Consider the following 18,771-nt stretch of genomic DNA (forward strand, 5'->3'; position numbering starts at 1 on the left):
TTATATAGTTGTATTCGATTTTTAGGCTTAAGCCTTTGGTGGTCATGTGAATGCACATGAATACCCATAGGATCGTCCAAACAGTGGGTCGACATCCTCCCGAGTCCCTACTCTTCAAGTAAACATCAAATAAACTTGTCGATCTCATACCAAAACTGTAAAATTAAGACTCCACTACGAACCTGACGTCAGATTTTCGACTATGGCAAATCGAAAGTTTTTCATGGCAAATTATGTTCTTCAAGGATGACAAATTTAGTTGGCGAACATGGCAAATTCGTTTCAGTTCATTCTATTGTCAGAAAATTGTCGTGCTTATAAACTAAATTTGTCATCATCGCGTCATTATAAATTGCCATTAAAAATGTCAGATTTGCCATGCCTAAAAATCTGACATCACATATTGTTTCGGTAAAACTATTATGTCTTATATAATTTACCCTCTTGTACCCAAATCACTCTGAATAATTGCATCTTACATTTTTTGAGCTGCATAATTGCATCCTTTGGCACACACAAAGCAAGAGGGCCCCTTTAAAGAACTGGACGAAAGAACACCGTGGTGGCAGGAGCAAAACAGCCATCGCCGTCCGTCCGTCCGTAAAACCGCGAGGAAACGAGAAAAGGTCACAGCTTGAGACGCAACCTCCGACGGCGACGGCCGCCATTTGTTTACTCGCTCCTCCGCTCCGCCCCTTTTCCCCTTCCCCTCCCTATCCACCACCCTCCAGCCACCGCCGCACCAACTCCTCTCTCTCTCTCTCCTGTCCCCCTCGATTGGTTGCGCCACCAACCTGACCGCACCAAGCTGAGCCAAGCACGCCCGAGCAAAGCGCGGAGAGAGAGGACAGCTCGAGGACCGGGAGGAGCCTCCCGACAGCCGCGCGCCGCCGGCCCGTCGGTCCGGCGTCCAGATCCCGCCCAGTTCGGAGGTACCCCCACCCGTCCAGCCCCCCCTCCCCCTGTTCTGTTCTGGTCTGTGGCTTTGCGGCGGAAATCGCCTGTGCCCGAATTCGGGGGGCGTTGTTGGTGAAATTGTGCTGCCGTGCTCGGATCGGAGGTTCCAGTTCATGCTCGTCGTTCTGAACTTCTGCTGCCCCTGATTTTTGCTGTTGCTGTGCGGTGGAATCCGGGCTGGCCATTTGGATCAGAAATCGAATCTTTGGGTGCCGATCCTGTTTCTTGAATTCTGGGCTTACTTACTGGCTGGTTGTTGTGTGGGGAGATATCTCCTCTCCGTGATCCTTTTTGGTGCCCTTGCAGATCTTGCTGTACTGAATTGCAGCTGCAGAAGTGGTTATAATTGCTGTACTGAATTCTACTTTCAGCCGGCCGAGCTAAGACAATTCTTCAACTCGTTGTATTTGCAGGTACAATTTTTCCCTGCGTGTCCGCATGAGCAGAAGAGACAGTCGGAGAAGTGATCTTGGACTAAACTTCTGAGAAATTTAGGAGGCATACATGCATAATGATGTTGGGATGGTGTCCAGTAGAAGGAATTCCACAGGGGCGTTCCACCGCGACGGCCCACCCAAGGACTGGTCCCAGTTTGCCGACCCCTCGCCCTCTCCTAAACTGCTCTACTCGCAGTCCTATGTCGTCATGAGGGGGCTGCTGGCTTCGCTGGCATCTCTGGACTTCGCCCTGTGGTCAAGCACGATGAAGTCCGCATGGCGATCGCCCGAGAGGTCGAAGTCTAAGGGGCCAGGCTGCAAGAGAGTTGCGTTTCGGCTCTTTGTTTGTTTCATGGTCGGCATCTTCATCGGGTTCACGCCCTTCTTCTCGGTCGATGTCTCTCAGAAGATAGTCTCGAGGCTCCCGTTCGACGATGGGGTGGATGATAAGGTTAAGGAGTTGGATGCAATCGTAGTGCAGAAAGAGGTCGAGGTGGTTGATGAGCCCGAGGTTGAGCAGTTGAGCCCTCCGGTTCCTGCAATGTTGGATGATGAGGTGGATTTCGTCGAAGCTGCGAAACCTGCTATTACTGATTTGGTCATCCCTGTGAGGAAGCTTCTGATAGTGGTGACAATCACTTCTGCTCGGCCACAACAGGCGTATTACTTGAATCGTCTAGCTCATGTTCTGAAAGGTGTACCACCTCCTCTCTTATGGTTAGTGGTGGAATGGCCTGTTACTACCTTTGAAACAGCAGAAATCCTCAGGTCTTCTGGGGTTATGTACAGGCATATTGTCTGCAGGAAAAATCTTACAAGTGTACGGAAGATTGCTGTCTGTCAAAGGAACAATGCAATCTATCATATCAAAAAGCATCACCTTGATGGTATAGTGCACTTTGCTGATGAAGAACGATCATACATGGGTGATGTATTTGAAGAAATGCGGAAAATCAGGTGACATTTCTCTACCAAAACTTTATTTGATGTACTGGTATATTTGATGAATTATGAATGCATGGTAAATCCTCTTGATGGTCCAAATGTTTTGTTGAAACTTTTTGTTGTATAACTAACTCTGTTGGTGACAAGTTGTAGATTCTGGTTTCTTTGCTCATTTTAGACTTACTATTCTATACTCCCTCCGTCTCGAATTGCCTGTCGCATAAATGGATAGAAATGGATGTATCTAGAACTAAAAATACGTCTAGATACATCTATTTCTGCGACAAGTAATTCCGGACGGAGGGAATATTATATTGCATGAATGAGTTGTTACATCTTCCTTGCTTATGACGCAAGTCAGTACTATGTTGAGTGTTACATGATCCTTGCGCATGAAATTAGTAAGCAGAGACAGCACCTAGTAAATGCTGTCTTCTCAAGGAATCTATGGCTATCTATATAAATATGTAGTTTCTTCAGTTGGATGCCACTTGGATTTTGGTAGCAGCCAATGAAGCAAGTTTCATAATCTCATACACATGGCTAGGATTTCTGGAAATCAGCACTAACTGGCTTTGTAAACCATGGCTAAAACTGAAAGGCGTCTATTTGCTTTTGCTCCTAGAATTGTGTGACTTGTGCACTGTGACAGGAACCTTCTCTGCACTAGAAAAATCCACTTGTAAATTTCCCTTTTCTTTTTGCAACAAATCATAAGATTTTCATACTTTTCAATTGTTGGACCTAGCTTATACTGGTGAGTACCAGCGTCACAAAAATATTTCCTACCTACATGATGCTGAATGAGTGATACTCAACCAGCCGTGGGAAGGTTCTTAGTTTCCTATCAGAGCCTTTGTTCATGGTAAACAAATATTGGGGATTCCAGATTCCAGCCAGCACCTTGCCAATTATTTTCAAACAGTTCCTTTCCTGAATGTGGTCTTCACTGGCAAAAGAATATTACAGAGTACTATTATCTGTTGTTTTCAGTTTATCTTAGTGATGACTGATGATATAACTCAACAATTTACCAAATTGGGTGCTCAAACTTGAGAAGTTATGCAGCATGGTGGCAATTTTGCAAGAAAAAGAACTGATTGCAAATAGTCTTTTTATTAAGAAAACGGACATGTCGTGAGTAGAATTCAAAGATAAAGCCTGTGAAATAGGAATTTGGTTTAAGAGGTAAAACAATATCATGGACTTTGTTGCCTTAAAACTGCCTACCAGAGATTTCAGATCAAAGAAATCTGTAGTAATCTTTCTTTCTCTTATGAGTTTGTTCTTTTGTATGCAGGCGCGTTGGTGCATGGCCTGTAGCGAACCATGATGCAAGTAAGTACAGGGTGGTTGTAGAAGGGCCTACGTGTAAAGGAAACCGAATCACTGGATGGAACACAATTCCGAAGAAGGGTGCACCCCGTCGATTCCCAATTGGTTTTTCTGGGTTTGCTTTCAACAGTACAATGCTTTGGGATCCTCAAAGGTGGAACCGCCCAGCTATGGATTCTGTTATAGTCCACTCTGGTGGTAGAGGTGGTCTGCAGGTGAGTTTGTCCCTAACACAAACTTCATATATTCAAGCATATCACTATGTTTTAATGGAACTTCCTTTCTGCAAAATCCTACTGCAGCCTAGTTGAATTTCTATCTGTAGATCTCCATGGAGCAAACTGCACAGTACCTATCAAATTTTTTTGGGTAACACTGTAATGAAGTAAAATATCATAAAAGATTGATTAGGGAAATAAATGATAATTGCGATCAAGACAAAACCAGCCGCGGGATATCTTAAGCAACTATAGCCGCTAGTATGTCTCGAAGAAAATGCAGCATTATGGCTATTTTTGTGACCTGATATGAAGCCATACAACAGATAACTCATAAAAATTTACATGGGTAACAGAATTCATGTAACATAACATCAAATTATTTTACTGACCTGACTATGTGTCATTGCAGGAGTCACGATTTGTCGAGAAGCTTGTTAAAAACGAGCGTCAAATAGAAGGCCTTCCAGACAACTGCAACCGAGTTATGGTCTGGAACTTCGCCCTGGAACCTCCCCAGCTCAACTACCCCGCCGGCTGGTCACTGTGGAACCACCTTGAAGTTGTCAAAGACCTGTAACATAGAGATCCTGCCACCGGAAGTCCTCTGCTCCTACAGGCCGTTTCTCTCGGCAAGCCGGAAGGATGATAAGCCTTGCGGCGGTGCAGAGGTTCTGAATCTCGACTTGGCGATGCCCTCTAGCGGCGCTGCTAACCGATTGCCCTCCTCCTAAACAGCCCGCGCGACGGGACCCGCAAAGTCGTAGTGTCAGTCATACTAGTAGCAGTGCCAATCAGAACTGCCTGACCAACTTTTTTCCTATTTTGTGTGCTCGCTGTATTCTTTTTGTGCCCCTTCGTGTCCCCTCCGTATTCGCCGGTGCATACTGCCCTGTAGTTTTTTTTCCCCACGGCCTTTCTGTGTTTATGATACGTTTACAGATGTAAAAAACTGCAGCCATTGCGGCTGTTGAACAGTGAATGCAATACCACAGATTTGTAACTGTTGACCCAGTAATGAACTCGTCTAGGCTGTAAGCTGTGTCGAATTCCTTTTGGTGTCTTAACTGTAATCGTACATGACGCTGTGAAATTGTACATGAAACCTGTAAAGAATTTCTTTCGATTGCCTGGCGAGGTCATAGCCGTCCCAACCTTTAACCAAACATGTTAGTGCAAATGATGAGCAAACATGGCATGTGATTCGAACATTACTGGCTACGCACAAGTAGTTGATCTCTTTGTTGCAGAATTTTGTGATCAACCTGTTTGGTGCATGCGCTCCTGTAAACATAGGAGTCCTGTGACGACGTTCCTTCTTTTTATTTAATCATTCATAAATAAAGAATTTTGCGGCACTAGTTTGGAAATGGTGGTAGAAATCCAGTATACGTGTATACATTTTGGCATTGGCCATCAGGCGTACAAGTCCATATAAAATTTTAAGTGAGTGTTGACATCAAAGTCGATATGTCCGAGTGGTTAAGGAGACAGACTCGAAATCTGTTGGGCTTTGCCTGCGCAGGTTCGAATCCTGCTGTCGACGATTCACTTTTTTTTTCTTTCTTTTGCAGTAACCTTTATTGTCAACTGTCCCTTTAAAAAGAAAAATTTGAAGTGTTTTTTTTCGGAAACTGTAAGATTTTGTTGGTGCAATCTTTGTAACTATCTTCATGTGCAATGAATTCCCATAAAAAAATGTTCATGTACCGAACAATGTGTCGAGTAAAAATACAGGGTCTTGTAAGGAACAGTGTGTCGTCGAATCCTGCTGTTGGCGATTCAACCTTTTTTTTTTTTGCTTCTGCTTCTTTGTGGATTTTGTCATGTGCTACTGTCAGATTTTTTTGATGAAATGAACGGTGCGTTACGTCAGTTAATGTGCAGTGCAGTAGCTGGAGTAAGATATAGGCCATTGGCTTCCTGAGATTGGGCTACCAATGACCCTCAACTATCTAAGTTGCACGTTTGGAAATCATAGTGGAGACTTGCCTCAAAGGTAGGTACTTCAGCTGTCTCCCGAATTTATTGGGATGGGCAGCAGCTGAAGCTGAAGCTCTCCTTTAGGAGAGGTTTTCACTGACAGGGTCATGGAGCTATGGTTTCAGGCAGTGGACATTGCCTCTTCTTTGTCTTAACCGAGGAATAGCGTCGTTTGGAAGCTGGATGACTCTGGGGCCTATACTTCACAATCTTTATACGCTGTCATCAACTTTAGGGGTTCGGGATTTACCCTGTTTTTTGTTTATTATTGTTCCTGCTGTTTGGCAATTACAAGCCCCTCCTTAGGATGCATGTTTTTCTTTGGTTTCGTTATTACTTGCCCATAACAAAACTGCTGACACGTGATGACCTTTTAAAACGACAACACATACCTAATCACAGCTGCCCGTTATGTTCTGAAACTGAAAACAGAGAACACTTGCTCTTTTCCTGTGGCATTGCTCGCCTTTATTGGAACTAGAAACCTCGCACGCCATATGGTCAGCCCTAGCGAACATGTTCGCTGCCCAATCCCGTTCTCGTGTGAACAACTGCCGCATCTCCCTCTCCAATGCACAGAAAGGCTCTCTGAGCGCCTCTGCATACTTTGGGCAGATGAGAGCGCTCTCGGATGAGCTAGCTGCCGCCGGGAGTCTCATAACTGAAGGATATCTTCTTTCTTTCATCATTGCAGGGCTTGACATGGATTACCAACCCTTGATCTCTGATGTTTTCCAAGTTTTCCAACACTTTCAAGCACTTGTTGAACGTCAATTCGATAGCAAAATTCTTGCGGTCCAATCTGATTGGGACAGTGAGTATGAGAAACTAGATTTGTTTTTTCAAACCTTTGGTATTTCTCATCATGTGTCATGTCCCCATGTGCATCAGCAGAATGGCTCAGCTGAGCGCAAACATAGGCACATAGCTGAGGTAGGCCTAGCCCTCCTTGCTGGCGCTTCCATGCCTCTCAAATTTTGGGATGAGGCCTTTCTTACCGCATTCCATCTCATTAACATGCTTCCTAGTCGTGTTCTACAAAATGATACACCCATGCATAGACTACTCAATACTCGACCAGATTATCACTCTCTTCGCGTGTTTGGATGTGCTTGTTGGCCCAATTTGCGTCCCTACAACAACTGCAAACTTCTGTTCCGTTCCAAACAATGCGTTTTTCTTGGCTATAGTGCTAAGCACAAAGGCGTTAAATGCTTAGATGTTCCTACTAGTCGAGTATATATCTCTCGTGATGTCGTCTTTGATGAAATCGTCTTTCCTTTCGCTCATTTACACCCTAATGCCGGTGCCTTGCTTCGCAAAGAAATCCTTCTTTTACCCTCTCATTTGACCGGTTTTCAGCATAGGGATGGCAATTGTACTGATCATATGACTAATGCTTTAACCCTGAAAAAGAGCATTGTGGTGATGCAGGGTCAAATCAGGAGGTAGCAGAAAAAAATTGAGGACAAACGGTGAAGAAAACAGTCCAAACGGCCTCAATTTCATGTGTCCGCTACGTGCCAACCCTGCAGCCGGATCCTCCTCGGGATCGGCAACTGCAGATCTGACAGCATCCGCCCCGGGACCGATGCAGCGGCCAAAGGCGCCACTCCTTCCATCTGCGCACACGTCGCCTTGCGGGGACAGGCGAACCGACCGGTTCGATGCGATCCCACGTGTGGCAAATTTTCGTGTTTTGACCCTTTTCTGAGACCTATTCGAGATCTGACCCTAGTTTGAATTTTTTTTGAGATCTGACCCTTTTGCTACCGCCAGGGTCCATGGCGGTAGGGTGTAACAGCCTACCGCCAGGGACCTTGGCGGTAGGAAACATCCCTACCGCCAAATAGACTGGCGGTAGCCTGTACACCCCTACCGCCAAGGTGCTCAGCGGTAGGCACAAGCACGCACTGTGTTCAATACTTAGGAGGATTTTGGGGTAGGGCATGCAACCCTACCGCCAGGGGCCTTGGCGGTAGGCTGTTATGCCCTAGCGCAATGTGTTGGAAATATGCCCTAGAGGCAATAATAAATAGGTTATTATTATATTTCCTTGTTCATGATAATCGTTTATTATCCATGCTAGAATTGTATTGATAGGAAACTCAGATACATGTGTGGATACATAGACAACACCATGTCCCTAGTAAGCCTCTAGGAGACTAGCTCGTTGATCAATAGATGGTTACGGTTTCCTGACCATGGACATTGGATGTCGTTGATAACGGGATCATATCATTAGGAGAATGATGTGATGGACAAGACCCAATCCTAAGCCTAGCACAAGATCGTGTAGTTCGTTTGCTCAGAGCTTTTCTAATGTCAAGTATCACTTCCTTAGACCATGAGATTGTGCAACTCCCGGATACCGTAGGAATGCTTTGGGTGTACCAAACGTCACAACGTAACTGGGTGGCTATAAAGGTGCACTACGGGTATCTCCGAAAGTGTCTGTTGGGTTGGCACGAATCGAGACTGGGATTTGTCACTCCGTGTAAACGGAGAGGTATCTCTGGGCCCACTCGGTAGGACATCATCATTATGTGCACAATGTGACCAAGGAGTTGATCACGGGATGATGTGAGTTACGGAACGAGTAAAGAGACTTGCCGGTAACGAGATTGAACAAGGTATAGGGATACCGACGATCGAATCTCGGGCAAGTAACATACCGATGGACAAAGGGAATTGCATACGGGATTGATTGAATCCCCGACATCGTGGTTCATCCGATGAGATCATCGTGGAACATGTGGGAGCCAACATGGGTATCCAGATCCCGCTGTTGGTTATTGACCGGAGAACGTCTCGGTCATGTCTGCATGGTTCCCGAACCCGTAGGGTCTACACGCTTAAGGTTCGATGACGCTAGGGTTATAGGGAAAGCATGTACGTGGTTACCGAATGTTGTTCGGAGTCCCGGATGAGATCCCGGACGTCACGAGGAGTTCCGGAATGGTCCGGAGGTAAAGATTTATATATGGGAAGTCCTGTTTTGGTCACCGGAAAAGTTTCGGGTGAAATCGGTAATGTACCGGGACCACCGGGAGGGTCCCGGGGGTCCACCAAGTGGGGTCACCAGCCCCAGAAGGCTGCGTGGGCCAAGTGTGGGAGGGGACCAGCCCCAGGTGGGCTGGTGCGCCCCCCCACCAAGGCCCAAGGCGCATGGGAGAGTGGGAGGGGGCAAACCCTAGGTCCAGATGGGCCTTAGGGCCCATCTAGTGGGGCGCCTCCCCCTCTCCTCCCCTTGGCCGCCCCCCTTGATGGGATCTAGGGCTGGCCGCCTCCTCTTGGGGGTGGAAACCCTAAGGGGGGCGCAGCCCCCTTCCCCCCTATATATACTTGAGGTTTGGGCTGCCATACACACACGAGAAAGTCTCCTTTTGGTGCTGCCCTACCCCTCTCCCTCCTCCTCCTCTCCCGCGGTGCTTGGCGAAGCCCTGCGGGATTGCCACGCTCCTCCTCCACCACCATGCCGTCGTGTTGCTGCTGGATGGAGTCTTCCCCAACCTCTCCCTCTCTCCTTGCTGGATCAAGGCGTGGGAGACGTCACCGGGCTGCACGTGTGTTGAACGCGGAGGCACCGTTCTTTCGGTGCTTAGATCGGAATCAACCGCGATCTGAATCGCTACGAGTACGACTCCCTCATCCGCGTTCTTGCAACGCTTCCGCATCGCGATCTACAAGGGTATGTAGATTCACTCCCCTTCCCCTCGTTGCTAGATTACTCCATAGATTGATCTTGGTGATGCGTAGAAAATTTTGAATTTCTGCTACGTTCCCCTACACAATGGACCCTGGCGGTAGCAAAAGGGTCAGATCTCGATTTTTTTTAAACAAGGGTCAGATCTCGAATAGGTTTCAGAAAAGGGTCAAAACATGAAATTTAGCCCCGCGTGTCTATGCGAGGCGCGCCAACCACCAATCACGCGCGGGCGCTGATCCTCGGCTGGATGCGGAGGCGTGTGCGCTGGGTTTAGCAGCTAGAGCGCCAAGATCTTCTGTGCCGCCCGCCTCCACGTCACGCCTTGGCCTGACCACAGAAGATCCAACATCTGCCACCAACAACAAATCTGCTCCGGGATCGCCGAGAACTCCTGTAGCAGACCAGTCTTCAGGATCGTCTGTGATAGTTTCTGATGCAGTGGTGCAGCAAGTTCAAACCCCGCCGTGTGCAAGGTTAAGAGCGGGTGTAATTCAACATGTTAATTATAAAGTTAAGTTTGGTTTAACCTGCTTCACAGGAGAACCTAGTACGTTTCAGGAAGCATGCAAAGATGCAAGGTGGAGAAAAGCTATGGAAGAAGAATTCCAAGCACTTCAGGAAAATAAAACCTGGCATCTAGTTCCTTCAGAACAAGGTAAAATTTTGATTGATTGCAAATGGGTATTCAGAATAAAGAAAAAGTCAGATGGTACCTTAGACAGATATAAGGCTAGACTTGTTGCAAAGGGATTCAAACAGAGATATGACATAGACTATGAAGATACGTTCAGTCCCGTTGTTAAAGCCGCCACTATACGTCTTGTTTTGTCTATTGCTGTATCCAGAGGATGGTGCCTTAGACAGCTAGATGTGCAGAATGCGTTCCTTCATGGTGTCCTGGAAGAGGAAGTTTACATGAAACAACCTCCTGGTTTTGAGGACAAAAGCAAACCTTTTCACATATGCAGGCTAGATAAGTCTCTTTATGGACTGAAACCGGCTCCTAGGGCATGGTATTCCCGGTTGAGTTCAAAGTTACAAGCGCTTGGTTTTGTTCCTTCAAAGTCTGACACATCCTTGTTTATTTATAATAAGTCACATACTTCTATTTTTGTGCTTATTTATGTTGATGGCATTATTGTTACAAGCTCATCAAATGAAGCAGTGACAACCTTGTTGAAGGATTTAAATTCAGAGTTTGCTCTTAAGGACTTAGGAGACTTGCACTTCTTTCTTGGCATAGAAGTTAAGAGAAAGAAGGAAGGTGGTCTTCATCTGTCACAAGAAAAATATGCAACTGATATTTTGAACAGAGCTGGCTTGCAGGGTAGTAACTCCATTATCTAGCACAGAAAAGTTGTCTCTTGCAGAAGGAGAACTCCTGGATCAGGAGAATGGCACCAGGTACAGAGGTTTGGTTGGTGCACTTCAGTATTTGACCTTGACTAGACTTGATATTTCTTTTGCTGTGAACAAAGTTTGTAATTTCTTCATGCACCTACAACATCACATTGGACAGCTGCCAAACGCATACTAAGATATGTGAAGGGTACACTAGGGCTTGGTTTGACTTTCTGTAAGTCACCGTCCACATTGGTTAGTGCTTTCTCTGACTCTGGTTGGGCAGGCTGTTTGGATGATAGAAGGTCTACAGGAGGATTTGCCATATTCCTTGGACCCAATTTAATTTTATGGTGTGCAAGGAAACAAGCTACAGTGTCAAGATCAAGTACTGAAGCAGAGTATAAAGCGTTGGCAAATGCAACGGCAGAAATTATATGGGTTAAGTCCATGCTTAAAGAGCTTGGAATACATCATTCTCCACCTCCATGTCTTTGGTGTGATAATCTAGGTGCCACGTATCTTTCAGCTAATCCCGTTTTTCATGCACGGACTAAGCATATTGAGATTGATTATCATTTTGTGAGGGAAAGAGTTGCAAGCAAAGAACTGGAGATACGGTTTGTACATTCAAAAGATCAAGTTGCTGATGGTTTTACAAAGGCGCTACCTACAAGGGCGCTTGAAGAATTCAAGCGTAATCTTAACTTAGTAAAGTTATGATTATGGGAGGGTGTTAAACGTATAGGTTCAGGAGATGTGGCGCAACGGTTTATCTGGCTGATATTGTTGTAACTAGAGATAGTTTAGATATTTTCTTATCTCTATCTTATACCTCCTGTAATCTCCTATACGGTTGATCTCCAACAACCTTTTCTTGTAACCTAAACCACAATATCAATATATAACATGTGGGTGCTCATGTATGGTTATTGAGACGCTTTGATACAATCTCACATTCCTCGCCCTTCGTGCTACCCAATTTCACACTAAGAATCTCTTAAGTCATGTTTATATACACTTGCTCATTTGCTTGTGTGTTAATTCATTCTTCAATCAGTCTTCAGATTAGTTGAAGAAAATTATATTGTTAGTATTCATTTATCTTTCTTTCTTCTTCGGTGTTATTCTGAATAATCAATGTCTCTCTTCTCAGTTTTTTCAGTGTCTCTTTTTACCATGTCAGTCACTGAAGAAAAGTATACTCATAGTCCCCATTCGTTGTTTCATCAGAGTCCTTTTGAGCAATCTTTCCTTCTTTTTTCTTTCATTCACTTTCGTTAGTCTTGTGGCTGTTCTCCCTTTCTTTGTTTAGTCCTTCTCATTTTTCTCATACTGTTTATTGAAAACTTTTCGTTTACTTCTTTCTTTTTCTTGTCATTGTTCTCCTTTCATTCTTCAATTTTCATTTTACCTTCAATCCCTTTATTCTTAGTTCAGGCATTTATTCCAGTATAATTCTTTAGTCATTTGTTTATTCAGTTTGTTCATTCTTCATTTTATTTTCCTTCAACATTTTGTTTTCTTCAGTCGATGTTTTTTTTTCACTTTAGTAACTTTCTTTGGCATTTTGCTTGCTTCTTCACCGTCTTCTAATTATTTAGTCATCTTCTTGAGTTTTCAGTTTATCTCTCCTTTTGTTTTTTCTCATTTTTATTAATTATTCAGTTTTTATTGACTCTTTCATTTAGCTTTTTCTCAATTTCATCAGTTTTCGTCCGTACTTTTAGGGTTCGGTGTCATTTTGTTCAGTTCCGTGTTTAGTTTCAGTGTTAGGTGCCATTTTCTTCAGTTCGGGTTATCTTTTCGTTAGTATCTAGATTTTAAGCCCCTTTGTTTTTCTGTTTTTCTTAGTAAATGTTCAGTCAATCTTTACATCAGTAAAATCTGTTTCTTAGTCATTATTTTTTTCCTTCAATAAGTTATTTCATTTTTTAGTTCTGAACTACTTTCATTCTTCAGTCCAAGTTTTACAATGACTCTATTTCTATAACTTCCTGTTCACTTTTCTTCAAAAGCAAACTAGAATTCTGGGATTTTTAGCTTAAGAGTTTGTTGATAAAAAACAAGAATATGCAGATGGCTGATGGTAAATAGTTTTTTTTCTTGGGATTAGAGAGTTATATCTGCAGTCAGTGGTTTTGCATCAGTAATTTTCAGTGTTATAAGGTGGCATTTTCTTCAGTTTTTTGAGTTACCACATAGGTAGGTTAGTTATCTAGTTTAGCATGTTTTCAGACAATTTTCATTTCTATTTCCTTTTTAGTTTCGCAGCTTTCAATTCTTCATTTTCAGATCAAATAACGCGCTAGAAATGGATTGAATGGGGTGTCACTGGCATCCTAAGTCAATATTCAGTTTATGAGTTATCAAATTGTGTTTTCAGTCTATATTCGTTTAGCATTTCAGTACAAGACCGATGACAGCGGTGTCACTTCCACTGGCTGTAGCAGCCAAGGAGGAGCTGCCTGTTGCCGGCGGGGCTCAAGCGGTGTTACTTTTTAGTGGCTGTAGCAGCAAAAACCAAAGCCCTATATATTCTGATGGCTAAACTGGTAAGTATCTCATCAACGAAATACTTTATCCACGTATCTCGTCATCATGGTGCGTATGTGTGTGTTTAATAATGTGAGGCTAAGGTCAACCATCCACCTAAATTTTTGGTACGCGTACAGCATTTTAGTCTTTATAGTGCACACTAAGTTTCTTTGTCAGTAATTTGTCAAAAAAAAAAGTTTCTTTGTCAGTAACCAATTAGCCAAGAGAAACAGACATGCAAGGAGGGGAACGAGAGCATGCATGCAGCTAACAGTAATTGTTATTCTCTATTTATCATTTTAGTTATTTAGTTTTCAGTGTCATTTGATAAAAAAATTTCTCGAATACGCACGAGAGTGCGTATTATGCATTAAAGAGGGAGTGGGGTAAAGAGCCCCTCCACGTTGGTGTTACATGATCAAATTACATGGAACCCAACTCCACACAAGAAACATCTAAGCCTATCCTCTCCCTGCAGCCCACGTTGTCAACTCTCCTAGGAAAGAGGCTATGCCTCCTTTCAGCAGCCCCGCTTGCTTCCACGCCCGTCCCTCGTCATCTATCCTACCAATTACATGACATATCGAAGGTGTTGCTCCGTCCAAGACAAATTGCGTTGCCGTGTTTCCATATCTCCCACATTACAAGAGTGAGGACTGCCCGAATGTCCTTCCCGCTGCGCCCGGACCCGGTCTTGCTCTCACACCATGCGTGAAGTGCGTCGGACGGTGATGGAATCCAGTCCTGCTTGCCCATGGCCTGGCATATGATCGTCCAGATCTGCCGGGTGAATACACAGGTGAGAAGCAGACGGTTGATTGTTTCCTCTCCTTGGTCACATAACGGGCATGCCTCCTGGTGATCCAATCCTCTGCGAGCTAGTTGATCAGACGTCCAGCATCGGTTGCGTAGGGCGAGCCAAAGGAAGAAGCGGCATTGCATGGGCGCCTTGGATTTCCACGTAAATTCCGCAGTTGGCGCAACTTCCCGGCTCCAGAACTTAGCCGCGTAGGCAGATTTGGTCGAGAAGCAGCCGTTCGCCTCCCAAGCCCAGGAGACCGAGTCTTGTGCTCCCTCTTGAAGGGACTCGTCATGGACTGCAGTCCAGAGGCCAAGGTATTCTTGGAGCAGGGTCGGGGTGAGCTCCGGTCCAATATCACGTGCCCAACTTCCCTCCGAGAGAGCCTGATGTACCGTTTGCGTTGCTCTTGTCTTGCTACGCACTTTCTTGCCCACGCGGGTGCACAGACCAAGTCCCAAGCCACCTTGCATTGTCCTCCGTTAGCCCTATCCTTGGCACACCAGAGGAAGTAATTGCATTATCAGTATGTGGTCGGTCAGTATCCAAAATTTATTAGAGCTCGTTGGAAGTTTCTGAAGACAACGGTCAACAAATTATTTCGAGTTCATGCATGAGATGCATCCTAGAGTTCTTCAGTACTTCATTCTTCCTGAGTATTCGTTGAACAAAGAGAGAAGATCAGTTTTCTTCTTTCTTCTTCAGTTAGTCTATGTCCATTCATTCAGCCATCAACTCTTCAGTTTCCATTTATGTGCTTTTTGTTGTCAGTCTTAGATCAAGGTGGTGACTCGTGAGGGTTATAGGAGTTTGTCAGTCTTGTCTGCCATGTATTTTTATTCATTTTTTACCAGAAAAAGTATTTTCATTCATTTCAAATTGCCACTGATTTCCAGTTTGCCCCTCGGGGTTCAGTTATTCTACGGAAGATACATAGTTCAGTTATTCGACACTTTTGTGTTTCCATATGCCTAGTGTAGCTCTTTGATAGTTCATTTGGGAGTCAGCTTTCCTTTCTTCATTTTCTCTATGACCTGGCTAAGCTATCAGTCAGTGGGCTAGAGTCTAGTTCTTAGTAGTCTTTCATTCCTCCCTTCTTAGGGTTTGGCGCAGCGGTTCTGATCACCATCAAGAACAACACTCTGAATGAACTGAATATGATGATTGTCTTCGACACCATCTAAGTAGCAGATTGTTCTTGTCTGTGTGGGACGGTAATAGGCTTTTGCAAGGGCTGAGTGCAAACATTTGCTTAAAGGTCTAAGACGGGAAGGTAGAATTCGACATGAAACTGGATGGAAAACAGACTTTTTCCAGACTGAGCATTGACTGAAATTACAACAATACATGTGTCACAAACTGACTGGACATAAAAAACGACCTAAAACCAAATGGAAAAACACATAACTGATAACTAGACACTCCCAGGCCACTCTTTTCCTTGGCTCATCTGTTCAAGACTGCCTCTACTCAAGTAGTTAAATATTCAAGCGTATAAGTGTCTGACAAACAAAAATAACAGAGTATCTTCCAAATCTTGTGCAGGAACAGAGGGACGGTTCAGCTAACGGCTTAGGCTAGTTTCACTGCCTAAAAATGACACGAAATCACGTACGCTTTCTTTGCGACACGAAATCACGTACTGTATTTATATGATGTAAATTCTTAGTTCTTAAGAACGAAAATTATATACATGAAGAGAATCAACAATATAAAGTGGACAAAGAGGAAACAGAGCAAAAACAGTCTATAATATTCTATTCTACTACATCATGTTCTAGCAATGGTTCCTGGATCACTTGTACAGATCATCTTCATCCTCATCAGCTGCCGCGGTGGTGTCAGCAGCAGCTTCTGCCGCCTGTGGCTGCGCCGGGAAGCGGAACTCCATGCCGAACCCCCTAGACTGCTGCAGCGTCTGCGCGAAGGCCTGGTACTTCCTGATGTCGGCATCGCTCACGCTCCTCCTCGCGTACTTCATCGACTCCTCGAAGTGAGCCGCCTTAATCTCTGCCATCTCCTCATCTTTCTGGCCGCCGTCCACATCCATGGTGTCTTTCCCCATCCTCTGCCTCTCCATGTCCTTTTCAATGTCCTCCCTAATGGCGTACTTGCACGCTCTCTGGCAGATCTCCGTGATGTCGGCACCGCTGAAGCTGGCGGTGAACCTTGCCAGCGCGCCGAGGTCAACGTCCTTGGCCACGGGAGACTTCCTGAGGCAGGCCTTGAAGATCTGGTGCCGCGAGGCCTCATCTGGCAAGGGGATGTAGATGAGCTGGTCCAGGCGGCCAGGACGGAGCAACGCCGAGTCAATTATGTCCGGCCTATTTGTGGCGCCGATGATGAAGACCGTCTTCTTGGCGTTCATGCCGTCAATCTCGGTGAGAAGCTGGTTCAAGACCCTGTCCGCCGCGCCGCCGGCGTCGCCCATCCTGCCGCCCCTCTGGGTTGCGATGGAGTCGAGCTCGTCAAAGAACAGGACGCACGGCGCAGACTGACGCGCCTTGTCGAAGATCTCGCGCACGTTGGCCTCGCTCTCGCCGAACCACATGGTGAGAAGCTCTGGCCCCTTGATGCTGATGAAGTTGGCCTGGCACTCGTTGGCGATCGCCTTCGCCAGCAAGGTCTTGCCGCATCCTGGTGGCCCGTAAAAGAGGACGCCCTTGGACGGCGACATGCCAAACTTCTCGAATTTCTCCGGGTGCTCGACCGGGTACTGGACGGTCTCTTGCAGCTCCCTCTTGACGCCGTCGAGGCCGCCAATATCGGTCCAGCTGACGTTGGGCACCTCCACGACGGTTTCACGAAGCGCAGACGGGTTCGTGCCGACGAGAGCCGTTTTAAGGTGGTCATTGGTGACGGCCATGGAGTTCAAGATCTCGGCATCAATGGTGTCGTCCTCTAAGTCGATCACGTCCATCTTCTCCCTGATGCACTGCAGCGCCGCCTCGGTGCAGAGCGCGGCCAAGTCGGCGCCCACGTAGCCATGTGTATCCTTGGCAATCAGCTCAAGGTTGACGTCCTCATCCAGCTTCATGCTCTTGGTGTGGATGCGGAGCACTTCGAGACGCCCGACCTTGTCCGGCACGCCGATGTCGATCTCGCGATCAAACCTTCCGAAGCGCCTCAAGGCAGGGTCGATGCTGTTGGGACGGTTCGTCGCGCCCATGACGATGACGTGCGCGCGGGCCTTCATGCCATCCATCAGTGTCAGCAGCTGGGAGACGATGCGCCTCTCGACCTCGCCGTGAGTCTTCTCCCTGTTCGGAGCAATGGAGTCGATCTCGTCGATGAAGATGATAGAGGGCGCATTCTTCTCAGCCTCCTCGAAGGCCTTCCTCAGGTTGCTCTCGCTCTCTCCGGCCATCTTCGACATTATCTCTGGCCCATTGATAAGGAAGAAGAAGGCCCCGGTCTCGTTGGCCACCGCACGGGCGATCAACGTCTTGCCGGACCCTGGAGGGCCGTACAGGAGGATGCCCTTGGGAGGCTTGACGCCAATGCTCTTGAAGATCTGCGGATGCCTGAGTGGCAGCTCGACGAGCTCCCTGATCAGAGTCAGTGGTTTCCCCATGCCACCCACGTCATCGTAGCCGACGTCGTCAAGCCTCTCCTCGTCCTCCCGCTTGACCGGCTCACCCTCGCAGAATATCTCCGTGTTGGGCGCCACGACGCAGTAGTCCACCGCGGGGTCGATCTCCATGACCTTGAACTCGACGCTCCGCATGCCGCCGCGCACGAGGAAGAGGTCGCCCTTGTGGACCGGGCGGAAGGCGTCCACGAAGTAGGGCTTGAGGTAGGCGCCGAAGAGGTTGCCCGTGATGCCCTCGACGGTGTCGTCCAGAGGGAGGATGTGCACGCGCTTGCCGAACTTGGCGTCGTGGCACAGGTGCACGGACACGACGTCGGCGATGCGCACACGCAGGTTGGAGCGGGCCACCTTGTTGATCCTGAGCTTGTGCCCCTCGCAGGTGTCGTCGGCCAGTGCCATGCAGACCGTGTTGTGGCGACGTTTGCCCTTGAGTAGCACGATGTCGCCCTGGAATATGGAGAGCTTCTCCATTGTGGCCGGGTGGAGGTTGCACACGGAGTTGTCGTCGTTGGTGGCGGCCTCCTCCACCACCAGCCGGTTCGCCGCCTTCTTTGACGTCGCCGCGCTCGCCATCGCCTTCAACTCTCGTTGATCGACTTGCTGCGTGGTCTCTCGTGTATTACTACTCTCGTTGGATGTTGTCGAGCGCTGATTTGCGTTGGTGTTGTGGTGAGGTGAGGTGGAGACGTGGGGTTTGCACCCTTTATTGAAGGCACGGCCGACTCCGGTTGGAAGGCCGTGATCGTTCGCGTCATATTCGTACTCTTTGCCCGTGGTCCGTGCCGTAATAGGACGCTAACTCTTTTCCTACTACCTTGGCACGATCGGGTCGAAAGAACCCTTCGAACTCGGAATATTTGCACCTGGCTGCGCTAACAATGGCGTGTCCGTGCTGGAGGAGACTGCGGTCGTTCGTG

General features: G+C 46.7%; 2 protein-coding genes and 1 non-coding gene across 3 annotated transcripts; 2 read left to right on the plus strand and 1 right to left on the minus strand.

The window, feature by feature from the left end:
- The first annotated feature begins 598 nt into the window (after positions 1-598).
- On the plus strand, positions 599-4,930 carry LOC123183058 (probable beta-1,4-xylosyltransferase GT43E). The gene is made up of 4 exons (XM_044595793.1): positions 599-932; positions 1,371-2,351; positions 3,640-3,889; positions 4,305-4,930. Exons 2-4 carry the CDS (start codon positions 1,462-1,464, stop codon positions 4,470-4,472), a joined length of 1,308 nt encoding a protein of 435 aa, XP_044451728.1. The 5' UTR covers positions 599-932; positions 1,371-1,461; the 3' UTR covers positions 4,473-4,930.
- Positions 4,931-5,356: 426 nt separating this feature from the next.
- TRNAS-CGA (transfer RNA serine (anticodon CGA)) lies at positions 5,357-5,438 on the plus strand. Its single transcript has one exon. It is a non-coding gene; the product is annotated as a tRNA-Ser (tRNA).
- A 10,488-nt stretch (positions 5,439-15,926) lies between these two features.
- LOC123183057 (cell division cycle protein 48 homolog) lies at positions 15,927-18,517 on the minus strand. Its single transcript, XM_044595792.1, has one exon. The coding sequence runs from the start codon at positions 18,425-18,427 to the stop codon at positions 16,058-16,060; it is 2,370 nt and encodes a 789-aa protein (XP_044451727.1). The 5' UTR covers positions 18,428-18,517; the 3' UTR covers positions 15,927-16,057.
- Between the last annotated feature and the right edge of the window lie 254 nt (positions 18,518-18,771).

This window comes from Triticum aestivum, chromosome 1D (genome assembly GCF_018294505.1).
Source record: "Triticum aestivum cultivar Chinese Spring chromosome 1D, IWGSC CS RefSeq v2.1, whole genome shotgun sequence".
Classification (NCBI taxonomy): domain Eukaryota; kingdom Viridiplantae; phylum Streptophyta; class Magnoliopsida; order Poales; family Poaceae; genus Triticum; species Triticum aestivum.

What these genes read in the sequence shown, in the direction of transcription:
- LOC123183057 (XM_044595792.1), bottom strand. Translation starts at nt 18,427, where the DNA reads ATGGCGAGCGCGGCGACGTCAAAGAAGGCGGCGAACCGGCTGGTGGTG.
- LOC123183058 (XM_044595793.1), top strand. Translation starts at nt 1,462, where the DNA reads ATGCATAATGATGTTGGGATGGTGTCCAGTAGAAGGAATTCCACAGGG. An exon ending in GAAGAAATGCGGAAAATCAG is followed by an intron (nt 2,352 to 3,639) that starts GTGACATTTCTC and finishes TTTTGTATGCAG; the next exon opens with GCGCGTTGGTGCATGGCCTG. An exon ending in GTGGTAGAGGTGGTCTGCAG is followed by an intron (nt 3,890 to 4,304) that starts GTGAGTTTGTCC and finishes GTGTCATTGCAG; the next exon opens with GAGTCACGATTTGTCGAGAA.